Source organism: Chiloscyllium plagiosum, unplaced genomic scaffold (assembly GCF_037043375.1).
Source record: "Chiloscyllium plagiosum isolate Xiang-an unplaced genomic scaffold, Cpla_swu_hap1 HiC_scaffold_2, whole genome shotgun sequence".
Classification (NCBI taxonomy): Eukaryota; Metazoa; Chordata; class Chondrichthyes; order Orectolobiformes; family Hemiscylliidae; genus Chiloscyllium; species Chiloscyllium plagiosum.
Genome location: NW_028270140.1, coordinates 58,547,511 through 58,560,819, shown reverse-complemented (window position 1 = coordinate 58,560,819; position 13,309 = coordinate 58,547,511). Strand labels below are relative to the sequence as shown.

The 13,309-nt window shown below is 43.3% G+C and overlaps 1 protein-coding gene across 15 annotated transcripts in view; it reads right to left on the bottom strand.

Moving 5' to 3' along the window:
* Positions 1 to 12,976, bottom strand: part of lyrm7 (LYR motif containing 7) — a 41,215-nt gene extending 28,239 nt beyond the window's left edge. For 4 of the 15 annotated variants that reach the window (XR_015760362.1, XR_015760363.1, XM_087996938.1 and 1 more), the window contains exons 1-2: positions 11,886 to 12,180; positions 1,396 to 1,468 (exon numbers count right to left, since the gene is read on the bottom strand). Coding sequence is in view for 3 of the 15 variants with exons in the window: in XM_087996928.1 (XP_087853054.1) it covers positions 1,396 to 1,468; positions 12,954 to 12,971 (91 nt within the window). In the remaining 12 variants the exon portion in view is untranslated. Of the gene's footprint in view, positions 1 to 1,395; positions 1,469 to 11,885; positions 12,195 to 12,410; positions 12,742 to 12,761; positions 12,875 to 12,953 lie in introns of those variants that run through there. The other 11 variants (XR_015760357.1, XR_015760358.1, XM_087996903.1 and 8 more) reach the window with 8 other exon arrangements.
* Positions 12,977 to 13,309: the final 333 nt, after the last annotated feature.

Sequence of the window (13,309 nt, the reverse complement as noted above, 5' to 3'; positions counted from 1 at the left end):
GTCAAATAAGATCCATGATGAGTTTATACATTGGAAACAAAATTTGCTTAATCACAGAGGACCCAGGGTACTTGTGGAGGAATGTTTTTCTGGCTGGAGGTCTATGACCAATCGTGTTCCACAAGGATCAGTGCTGGAACCACTGTTGTTTACAATAATTTAGATGAAAATGTTGGTGGCCTGATTAGTATGTTTGCTGCAGTTGTGGATGGTGAGCAAGGTTATCAAGGATTAGGTTAGATTAGATTAGAGTCCCTACTGTGTGGAAACAGGCCCTTCGGCCCAACAAGTCCACACCGACCCTCCAAAGAGCAACCCACCCAGACCCATTGCCCTACATTTACCCCTGCACCTAACATTACAGGCAATTTAGCATGGCCAATTCACCTTGCCTGCAGATCTTTGGGTTGTGGGAGGAAACCAGAGTACCCAGAGGAAACCCACGCAGATACGGGGAGAATGTGTAAACTCCACACAGACAGTTGCCCAAGGTGGGAATTGAACCCAGAACTCTGGTGCTGTGAGGCAGCAGTGCTAACCACTGAGCCACCTTTTTTTTAATCTTTTCACAAGTTAGGTGGAGAAATGGCAGGTGGAGTCTAATCTGATAAGTGTGAGGTGATACATTTTGGGAGGTCAAAATGCAAGATGGAAGTGTACTGTAAATCTTAGGACCCTTAAGAGCACTGATGCACAAAGAGATCTTCAGGTGCAAGTCAATAGCAAGTTCGAACTAAAGTTTATAAGGTGGTAAAAGAAGAGTATGGTATGCCTGCTTTCATCAGTCAGGACATTGAGTATAAACATTGGCAAGTCATGTTACCACTGTACTCACTGCAGTTAGAGCATATTTGGAGTATTTTGTGGAGTTCTGATCTCTACATTATAGGAAGGATGTGGCAACATAAACATTAAACAAGTTTTAAAAGTCTCCTTAAAAAAATAACTATTTCAAATATCATACAAGGTTTTTCTTTTAAACAAACTTGAAAACCTTAACTTGAAAAACAGAACCTGTTTCTATCAATCAAAAACAAAATCAGTGTTTCATTATGTTTTGTAGACTTATACTTATCTAGTGTAAGCTGAACTCAGTTAGGAGTGCTCAAAGTAGGTACTCGATGACATAAGGTGGTGACCTGGCTCTTCCATTTTGAAAAATACATATAATCTAGTTTGAAAATTTCTGATTGCTTTTTTTCCAACATTGGATCTTCACATTCCATAATATCCTCCCTTCTTACTTAAAGCGTGTGATAAAATTTGTTTTAAATTTGACATATTCATATAAGGTCATAAATATATCACTGCATCTGCATTAGTATATTAATTTCAAGAACAATATTCACATCAGCTCTACCTGCGATAACCTTGTTTATTTTTAAAACTGCTTACCTTCTAGGGCAGCATCATCACCTTTAAACACTTCTTTTCTTGTTCTATGTAAAGCCTTGAAAAGCTGCAATACCTTCCAAAGTGAAAAGATGATACTCAAACCAAATGTTTACATATCGAACATACAACATGTCAGCGCAGTACAGGCCCTTTGGATCTCAATGTTGTGCCGACCTGTGGAATTAAACTCAAGCCCATCTAACCAACATGATTCCATTTCCATCCATATGTTTAGCCAATGACCATTTAAATGCCTTTAAAGTTGGCGCGTCTACTACCGTTGCAGGTAGGGCGTTCCATGCCCCAACTACTCTCCAAGTAAAGAAACTACCTCTGACATCTGTCCTATATCTATCACTATGTTCCCTTATGCTGTACATCATCACCATCTGAGGAAAAAGGCTCACACTATCCACCCTTTCTAACCCTCTGATTATCTTATACATCTCAATTAAGTCACCTCTCAACCTTCTTCTCTCTAATGAAAACAGCTTCAAGTCCCTTATCCTTTCCTCATAAAGCCTCCCTGCCATGCCAGGCAACATCCTACTAAATCTCCTCTGAACCCTTTCCAATCATTCCACATCCTTCCAAGAATGTGGTGACCAGAATTGTATGCAATACTCCAAATATGGCCACACCAGAGTTTTGTACAGCTGTAACATGACCTTGTGGCTCCGAAACTCAATGCATCTACCATTAAAAACTACCACACTGTATGCCTTCTTGTGAGCAGCACGGTGGCACAGTGGTTAGCACTGCTGCCTCACAGCGCCAGAGACCCAGGTTCAATTCCCGTCTCAGGCGGCTATCTCTGTGGAGTTTGCACATACTCCCCGTGTCGGTGTGGGTTTCCTCCGGGTGCTCCGGTTTCTTCCCACAGTCCAAAAATGTGCAGGTTAGGTGAATTGGCCATGCTAAATTGCCCGCAGAGTCAGGTGAAGGTGAAGGGGAAGGGTCTGGGTAGGTTGCTGTTCGGAGGGTCGGTGTGGATTTGTTGGGCCGAAGAGCCTGTTTCCACACTATAAGTAATCTAATCTAAACAATCCTATCAAGCTGGGCGGCAACTTTCATGGACATTGAGATCTCTCTGCTCATCTACACTGGCAAGAATCTTACCATTAGCCTAGTACTCTTTATTTCTGTTGCGTCTTCCAAAGTGAACCACCGTACATTTTTCCAAATAAAACTCCATTTGTCACCTCTCAGCTCCGCTCTGCAGCTTACCTATGTCTCTCTGTAATATCCTTCATCACTATCCACAACTCCACCAATCTTGGTCCTTGGGGGAATTTTTACTATTGCTGTGTGGAGGCTTTAAACTAATGTGGCAGGGGGCTGGGAACCAGAAGAGAAAACAAGTAGGCAGCGAGGTAGAGACTGGAGACTGTAAGAATTAAGAAGGTAGCATTAATAAAGGGAAGAGTAGGCAGAGAGCAGATGAGTGCACAAAAACTGGTGACCTGAAATGCATCTACTTTAATGTAAGGAGTATAGTGTGTCAGGCAGATGAACTTAGGGCTTGGATTGGTGCCAGAGAGTATGGCGTTATTGCAATCACAGACTTGAAGGAAGGGCATGATGATTGGCAACTAAATGTTCCAGGATATAGATGCTTCAGACAGGACAGTGGTGGGGGGGGCGGGTGTGGAGTTGCATTGCTGGTCAGGGACGATATTATGGCTGTGCTAAAGGACTCACTATGAAGGTCTTGGGTAGTGAGGCATTATGGGTGGAGCTGAGAAATAAGAAGCGTGCAGTTACAGTGAGTGTGAGGTAGAAGAACAAATAGGTAAACAGACTATGGAAAGATGTAGAAGCAATAGGGTAGTCGTGAGGGGAGATTTTAATTTCCCCAACATTGACTGGGACACACTTAGTGTCAGAGGTCTGGATGGGGTAGAATTTGTAAGAAGTGTCCAGGAGAGTTTTCTAGAGCAGTATGTCAATAGTCCGATGAGGGAAGAGGCCATATTGGACCTGGTACTGGGGCACGAGCCAAGACAGGTGGTAGACATTGCGATGGGGGATTTCTTTGGGAACAGTGACCACAATTCTATAAGTTTTAGAATACTCGTAGATAATGAGGAGAATGGTCGTAAGGGAAGAGTACTAAACTGGGCAAAGGCCAATTATATCAAAATTAGGCAGGAGCTTGGAAATGTGGATTGGACACAGCTATTTGAAGGGACGTCCACATTTGAGATGTGGGAGGCTTTCAAAGATAGGTTAAAGATAGTGCAGGATAGGCATGTCCCGTTGAAGGCAAAGGATAGGAAGGGCAAGATTCGTGAACCGTGGATGACAGGAGAAATTGCTTGACTAGCGAAGAAGAAAAGGGAAGCGTACACAAGGTCTAGGCAGCTAAGAACAGAACAGACCCTGGAGGAATATCGGAAGAGTAGGACAAGTCTTAAAGAAGGAATCAAGCGGGCTAAAAGGGGTCATGAAATAGCTTTAGCGTGCAGAATTAAGGAGAATCCCAAAGCATTTTATTCTAATATAAGCAGCAAGCGGGTAACTGAGAAAGGATTGGTCCAGTAAAGGATAACGAAGGAAGGCTGTATGTCGAACCTGAGAGAATGAGTGAGATTCTGAATGATTACTTTGCATCAGTGTTCACTGAGGAGAGGAACATGATGAATGTTGAAATTAGAGATAGAAGTTTGATTAGTCTGGATCACGTTGACATAAGTAGGGAAGATGTGTTGGGTAGTCTAGAGGTTATTAAGATGGACAAATCCCCAGGATGGCACAGTGGTTAGCACTGCTGCATTCACAGCGCCAGAGACCCAGGTTCAGTTCCCGCCTCAGGCGACTGTGTGTGTGGAGTTTGCACATTCTCCCAGTGTCTGCATGGGTTTCTCCCGGGTGCTCCAGATTCCTCTCACAATCCAAAAATGTGCAGGTTAGGTGAATTGGCCATGCTAAATTGCCCGTAGTGTTAGGTGAAGGGGTAAATGTAGGGGAATGGGTCTGAGTGGGTTGCGCTTCGGCGGGTCGGTGTGGACTTGTTGGGCTGAAGGGCCTGTTTCCACACTGTAAGTAATCTAATCTAATCTAGGACCAGATGGGATCTATCCCAGGTTGCTGAGGGACGTGAGAGAGGAAATAGCTGGGGCCTTGACAGATATCTTTGTGGCATCCTTAAATACAAGTGAGGTGCCAGAGAACTGGAGGGTTGCTCATGTTGTCCCCCTGTACAAGAAGGGTAGTAGGGATATTCTGGTTAACTACAGACCAGTGAGCCTGACGTCAGTGGTGGGAAAGTTGCTGGAGAAGGTACTGATGGATAGGATCTATTTATATTTAGAAAAGAATGGGCTTATCAGAGATAGGCAACATGGTTTTGTGCGGGGGAGATCATGCCTTACCAACTTAATAGAGTTCTTCGAGGAAGTGACCAAGTTGATAGATGAAGGAAGGGCTGTTGATGTCATATACATGGACATTTAAAGCATTTAATAAGGTTCCCCATGGTAGACCAATGGAGAAAGTGAAGTCATATGGTGTGCAGGGTGTTCTAGCTAAGTGGATAAAGGACTGGTTGAGCAACAGGAGACAGAGTGGTAGTTGAAGGAAGTTTCTTAAAATGGAGAAAGGTGACCAGTGGTGTTCCACAGGGGTCAGTGTTGGGGCCACTGTTGTTTGTAATATACGTAAAAGATCTGGAAGAGGGCACTGTTGATACGATCAACAAGTTTGCAGATGACATGAAGATTGGTGGAGTAGCAGAAAGATAAGGGACTGTCAGAGAATACAGGAAGATATAGACAGACTGGAGAAGTGGCAGATGGTTTTCAATCTAGACAAATGTGAGGTGATGCATTAAGGCAAGACTAATTCTAGAGCAAATTATACAATGAACAGAAGAGCCTTGGGAAAAGTTGATGGGCAGAGAGATCTGGGAGTGCAGGTCCATTGTATCCTGAAGTTTGCTGTACAGGTGGATAGTGTGGTCAAGGCGGCATATAGCATGCTTGCCTTCATTGGACGGGTATTGAGTATAAGAGCTGGCAAGTCACATTAACATTGTCCAAGACATTGGTTCGGCCGCGTTTAGAATACTGTGTGCAGTTCTGGTCGCCACATTAACAAAAGGATGTGGATGCTTTGGAGAGAGTGCAGAGAAGGTTTACGAGGATGTTGCCTGGTATGGAAGGTGCTAGCTATGAAGGGAGGTTGAGGAGGTTAGATTTATTTTCATGAGAAAAAAGGAGATTGAGGTTTACAAAATCATGAAGGGTCTAGACACGGTGGATAAAGACAAGCTTTTTCCCAGGGTGAAGAATTCAATAACGAGAGGTCACACTTTCAAGGTGAAAGATGGAAAGTTTAAGGGGGATACACGTGACAATTACTTCACACAGAGGGTGATGGGCATTTGGAACGCGTTGCCAACAGAGGTGGTAGCGGCAGGCACGGTAGATTCATTTAAGATGTGACGGGACAGATGCATGAGTAGGAGGGGAGCAGAAGGATACAGGTGCTTAGGAATGGACCAACTGGTTTAGACAGTACATTTGGATCGCCTCAGGCTTGGAAGGCCCCGAAGGGCCTTATCCTGGGCTGTAAATTTTCTTTGTTTTTGTTCTTTAGTGTCATCTGCAAATTTACTAACCCATCCTTCTATGAGAACATCCAGGTCATTTATAAAAAAATGACAAACACTGGCCCCAAAACAGTTCCTTGTGATACATTACTTGTAACTGAACTCCAGGATGAGCATTTCCAGCAACCACCACCTTCTATCTTCTTGCAGTTAGCCAATTTCTGATCCACACCGCTGAATCACCCTCAATCCCATGCTCCATATCAAATGCCTTACTCAAATTCATATATACACATCAACCACTTTACTCTTATCCACCTGTTTTGTCACCTTCTCAAAGGACTCAATAAGGTTTGTGAGGCACGACCTACCCTTCACAAAATCGTGCTGATTATCTCTAATCAACTTATTCCTTTCTAGATGATTATAAATCCTATCTCTTATAACCATTTCCAACACTTTACCCACAACCGAAGTGAAGCTCACTGGTCTATAATTACCGGAGGTGTGTCTATTCCCCTTCTTGAACAGTCTTCTGGCATGATTCCTCTCGATAAGGACAACATAAAGATCAAAGCCAAAGGTTCTACAATCTCCTCCCTGGCTTCCCAGAGAATCCTAGGATAAATCCCATCCAGCCCAGGGGATTTATCTATTTTCACACTTTCCAGAATTGCTAACACCACCTTCTTGTGAACCTCAATCCCGTCTACTCTAGTGGCCTGTGTCTCACTATTCTCCTTGACACGTTGTCTTTTTTCAGTGTGAATACTGACGAAAAATATTCATTTAGCGCTTCTCCTATCTCCTTTGACTCCATGCACAACCTCCCACTACTGTCCTTGATTGGCCCTAATCTTACTCGAGTCATTCTTTTATTCTTGACATACCTATAGAAAGCTTTTTCTTGGGCTTTCCTTGAGCCTACCTGCTGACGACTTCTCATGTCCCCTCCTGGCTCTTCCTTGCACTCACTCTAGGAATTTCCTCACTAATTTGCAACTCTCAAGCGCTCTAACTGAACCTTCACGTCTCATCCTAAAATAAGCATTCTTCTTCCTCGTGACAAGAGATTCAATGTCTTCCATAAACCACCGCTCCCTCACTCAACCACGTTCTCCCTGCTTGACAGGTAAGTAAGCAGTAGCTGTTCCTTGAATAAGCTCCACATTTCTATTGTTCCCAATTCCCTGCAGTTTCCTTCCCCATCCTATGCATCCTAAATCTTACCTCATTGTATCATAATTGCCTTTCCCCCAGCTATAATTCTTGTCCTGCAGTATATACCAATCCCTTTCCATTGCTGAAGTAAACATAACTGAATTGTGGTTAATATCACCAAAGTGCTCACCTCCCATCAAATCTAACACCTAGCCGGGTTGATTAATGAGTACCAAATCTAATGTGGCCCTGCCCCTTGCTGGCCTGTTTACATACTGTCAAGAGACACTCCTACAATGTTGGACAAAAACTGACCCATCTAAAGTACTCAAACTATAGCATTTCCAGTCAATATTTGGAAAGTTAAAATTACATAACGTACAATTGATTACCAGTTTACAGAAACAATTAATGTTTCAAAAGCTAACATCAAAGGAGTTATTTTACAACATAGTTGAAATCAACATACAGTAAATTTTTATAGAAGTTTATAGAATTCCGAAATATCCTTTAGGCCCAACAGGTTCATACTGACTCTCAGAAGAGCATCTCACCCAGACTTACCCTCCTACTCTAATCCTGATACCCTAATGTAATGGCTAATCCACCTAACCTGCACATCCCTGGACACTATGGACAATTTAGCATAGCCAATCCACCTAACCTGCACATCTTTGGACAATGGGAGGAAACAGAGCATCCGGAGGAAACCCCCAAGAGAACATGCAAACTCCAAGCAGACAGTCACTGGAGGCAGGAATTGTACCCACTGTATTCACTGGCGCTGTGAGGCAGCAGTGCTAACCCACTGAGCCGCCCCTCAGATAAAGGTATGGTTGTGTTACAGAGTCATTGAGTCATAGGGATGTACAGCAGAGAGACAGACCCTTCAGCCCAATTCGTCCATGTCGCCCAGATGCCCTAACCTAATCTAGTCCCATTTGCTAGCACTTGGCCCGTATCCCTTTAAACCCTTCCCTTGCATATACCCATCCAGCTGCCTTTTAAATACTGTAATTGCACCAGCCTCCTCTTCCTCTAGCAGCACATTCCATACACGCATGAAAAGGCTGCATTTAAGTCCCTTTTACATCTTTCCCCTCTCACCCTAAACCTATGCCCTCTAGCTCTGGACTCCCCTATCCCAGGGAAAGACTTTGTCTATTTATCCTATCCATGCTCCTCATGATTTTTAAATTTCTATAAGGTCAACCCTCAGCCTCTGACGCTCTAGGGAAAATAGCCACAGCTTATTCATCCTCTCATTATAGCTCAAATCCTCCAACTCTGGCAACATTCTTGTAAATCCTTTCTGAACCCTTTCAAGTTTCACGCTATCCTTTGGATAGGAAGGAGACCAGAACTGCACACAATATTCCAAAAGTGGCCTAACCAATGTTCTGCACAGCCACAACATGACCTCTAACTCCTATACTCAATGCTCTGACCAATAAAGGAAAGCATATCGAATGCCCTCTTCACTACCCCATCTACCCGTGACTCTACTTTCAGGGAGCTATGAACCTGCACTCCAAGATCTTTTTGTTCAGCAACACTCTCCAGGACCTTACCACTAAGTATATAAGTCCAAATGCTATTCCAAAATGCAGCACCTCGAATGTATCTAAATTAAGCTCCATCTGCCACTCCTCAGCCCATTGGCCCATCTGATCAAGATCTTGTTGTATTCTGAGGTCACCTGCTTCACTGTCCACTATACCTCCAATTTTGGTGTCATCTGCAAACTTACTAACTATACCTCCTACATTCACATCCAAATCATTTATATAAATGTCGAAAAGTAGTGGACTCAGCATCAATCCTTATGGCACACCACTGGTCACAGGCCTGTAGTCTGAAAAGCAACCCTCCTCCACTACCCTCTGTCTTCTAGAGCCAGTTCTGTGTCCAAATGGCTAGTTTTCCTTGTAATCCATGAGATCTATCTGTGCTAACTACTCTACTATGAGGAACTTTGTTGAAAGCCTTACTGAAAAGATAGAACACCTACTTGCAGAGCACTTCAGAGAACATCTCCGGAACACCTGCACCAAACAACCCCAACGCCCCGTAGCCAAACCATTCAACTCCACCTCCTGCTCTGCCAAGGACATATCAGTCCTGGGCTCCTACATCGCCATACCTTCACCACTCGATGCCCAGAGGAAGAACGCCTCATCTTCCCCCTAGGGACCCTCCAACCACACATCATCAATATGGACTTCACCAGTTTCTCATTTCCCCTCCCCCCACCAGTTCAGACCTTCCAACTTGACACAGCCCTCATGACTTATCCTACCTGTCCATCTTACTTCCAACCCTCCTCTCTGACCTATCACCAGTACCCCCACCTCCATCCATCTATCGCACTCTCAGCTACCATTCCCCCCCCCCCCCCATTTATCTCTCTACCCCTCGGGTCGCAAGCCACATTCCTGATGAAGGGCTCTTGCCCGAAACATCGATTCTTCTGCTCCTCAGATGCTGCCTGAACTGCTGTGCTTTTCCACCACCACATTCTTGATTCCATATAGATCATGTCTACCACTCTGCCATCATCAATCCTCGTTACTCCTTCAAAACACTCAATCAAGTTCATGAGTCATGACAAAGCCATGCTGACTATCCCTAATCAGTCCTTGTCTTTCCAAATACATGTACATCCTGTCCCTCAGGATTCCCTCCAACAACTTGCCTACCACCGATGTCAGACTCACCTGTCTATAGTTCTCTGGCCTTTCCTTACCGCCTTTCTTAAAAAGTGACACCACGTTAGCCAACCTTCAGTCATCCGGCACCTCACCTGACTATCCATGATACAAATATTTCAGCAAAGTGCCCAGCAATCACCTCCCTAGCTTCCCAGAGAGTTCTAGAGTACACTTCATCAGGTTCTGGGGATTTATGCACTTTAATGCATTTGAAGACATCCAGCACCTCCTCCTCTGTAATAGGGACATTTTTCAAGATGTCATCATCCAATTCTATACCTCCTGTGTCCTTCTGCACAATAAACACTATTGCAAAATACTCATTTAGTATCTCCCCTATTCCGCAGCTACACAATACACTGCCATGCTGTTTTTGAGAGGCCCTACTCTCTCGCTCATTACCCTTCTGTCCTGAATGTATTTATAAAACCCTTTGGATTATCCTTAACTGTATTTGCTAAAGTAATTTGAAAGGTCCTGGGGAAAATTGATGTACAGAAAGATCTAGGTGTTGTTGTCCATTATTCCTGAAGGTGGCAACACAGGTCAATAGAGTGGTCAAAAAGGCATACGGCATGCTTTCCTTCATCTTGTATTGAGTACAAGAGCTGGCAGGTCATGTTACAGTTGTTTCAGACTTTGGTTTGGCCACATTTGGAATACTGTGTACGGTTCTGGTTGCCACATTGCCAAAAGGATGTGGATGCTTTGGCAAGGTTCAGCAGAATGTTGCCTGGTATGGAAGGTGCTAGCTATGAAGACAGGTTGAGTAGATTAGGATTATTTTCATTGCAAAGAAGGAGGTTGAGAGGGGACCTGATTGAGGCCTACAAAATCACGACAGGTGTAGATGGGGTGGATCAAAAGAAACTTTTTCCCCAGAGTGAAGGACTCAACTACAAGGGGTCATGAGTTCAAAGTGAGATGGGAAAAGTTTAGAGGAGATATGCATGGAAAGTTTTTCACGCAGAGGGTGGTGGGTGCCTGGAATGCGTTGCCAGTGGAGGTGGTAGGGGCGGGAACGGTAGCGTCATTTAAGATGTATCTAAATAAGATACACGAATGGTCTGGGAGCAAATGGATACAGAAAATAGGTGACAGGTTTAGATAGGATTGGTGCAGACTTGAAGGATCAAGGGCCTGTTCCTGTGCTGTAAGGTTCTTTGTTCTATCTCATGTCCCCTTTTTGTCCTCCTGATTTCCCTCTCAAGTATACTCCTACTGTGTTATACTCTAAGGTTTCACTCGACCTCGCCTTCTCTATCTGACATATGCTTCCTTCTTTTTCTTAACCAAAACCTCATTTATCTCGTCATCCAGCATTCCCTACACCTACCAGCCTTTCCTCACACCCTAACAGGAATATACTGTCTCTGGACTTTCGTTATCTCATTTTTGAAGGCTTTCCATTTTCCAGCTGTCTCTTTACCTGCAAACATCTGCCCGCAATCAGCTTTTGAATGTTTTTGTCGAATACCATCAAAATTAGCCTTCCTCCAATTCAGAATTTCAACTTTCAGATTATTCTACCTTTTTCCATTAATATTTTAAAGCCCCAAACTGCTCCCCCACTGACAATTCAGTCACCTGCCCTGCCTTATTTCCCAACAGTAGGTCAAGTTTTAACTTCTCTAGTAGGTACATCTGCGTACTGAATCTAAAAATTTTCTTGTACACACTTCCTCTCCATATAAACACTTAGACTGGGACTATTGGGTCTATAATACAATCGCAGCAAGGTGATTATCCCTTTCTTATTTCTCAGTTCCACCCAAATAACTTCCCTGGATGTCTACCCAGGAATATCCTCCCTAAGTACAGCAGGAATGCTATACCTTATCAAAAACGCCATTTCCCCCTCCTCTCTTGCCCACCACTCCTGCCCAGCCCCCAGCCATCCCAGCATTTGTATCCTGGAACATTAAGCTGCCAATCCTGTGCATCCCTGTTTCTGTAATTGCTATGATATTCCAGTCCCATGTTCCTAAGCGTGCCCTGAGTTCATCTGCCTCCCCTATTAGGCCTCTTGCATTTGAAGTAAACGCAGTTTAATTTATCAGTCCTACCTTGTTCTCTGCTTTGTTCTTGCTTGCCCAAACTATTTGACTTGCTCCCTTTCCCAACTTTACCAATGTTTTTGAAGATAATAACTAAGTGAAATTGTGTCTCATTGGAACTCATTAAAACTGTAGTTAGGTTCTTTTAAGACCTTAGCTTTTTTGAAAAAAATCTTAAAACATTATACCATCCAAGTTTAAATATTTACTTTGCTAAATTCCATTGGTAAACGTAAGCTTTAGATCGAAGGAGTACATATGAGTTCATAGTTGTGGACAGTGAAAGAAAAAGCCATAATCTAAGTCTGCTGGAATTGTGGGAGACAGGAAAAACAATCACGAACAGATATCAGGAAACAAACGAACCACCAATCAAGTCACACTGGAAATTATGTTAATTATGATCTCGCGATGCTGACAGGCCCGGGCAACAAATGATAAAACGAAATAATGTTAGAACAGTTTTAAATTATGTCTTAATACGATGCAGTTTTAAATATACATTTAGACAATTCGCAAGTGACTCAGCATTACCGTTGCTAAGAGGTACAAGACTATTTCAATTTCACCCTTGTGGCCAGTACAAATTAAGCTTCCAATGGTTCCTGGGCAGTCTGCTGTACACGTTGTTAATTAACACAAGTTACGAGCTAATTTATTCACATTTAAATTTAAAGTAAGTCGTAGATTTATAAGTGTTCTCTGCCCAGACAGCGATCTTCAACCGCCAATATAATTCAGGACTGCTGCCTGTGCATAGCTGGGAGAGACTATTATACCAGAACATCAGTGGAAAACAAAACTAATGCATGCGACATTCACTGTGAAGCAAACCACAAGACTAAACTAAAAACATGGAGAAACTTCGAACACATGCACCCTCACTTTCTCAGGATTTGTAGCGTTAGGTCAAACCTGGACGCATTTTCAATAACGGTAACTTGCTGGAGCGGTTTCTCACTACATCACGTGCAAATGATCCAGCGAGTCAGTATTGATACACATTCCCCTGTCTCTGCCGCAATCCCAAGAATCCCTATCCTAGGTTGATTCCTTATCCCGAGAACCCAGGTTTACCTTGCTACGCGCGGCCATGCCACTTGTCACTCCAATGTATACGTATAGGTGCTGCTCAAGGACAAACTATCGTACAATCTTGTCGAAATCGCAATTTTGCCAAGTTATTAGTCAGACCCTATAAGAAGCCATAATCCATAAATATTGCATTTGTAAGAGAGTCTAAGTGTTAGCAACACCTGGAAAATGAAATTATATATTTCAAATGATTATTCTAAGTTTGTTAACATTTTTCTAAAACACCTCAAAAACGAAATGTTAATATTACAGAGGAGGTGGTGCTGGATGTCTTGAAACCCATGAAAGTGAATAAATCCCCAGGACCTGATCAGGTGTACCCTAAAACTCTATGAGAA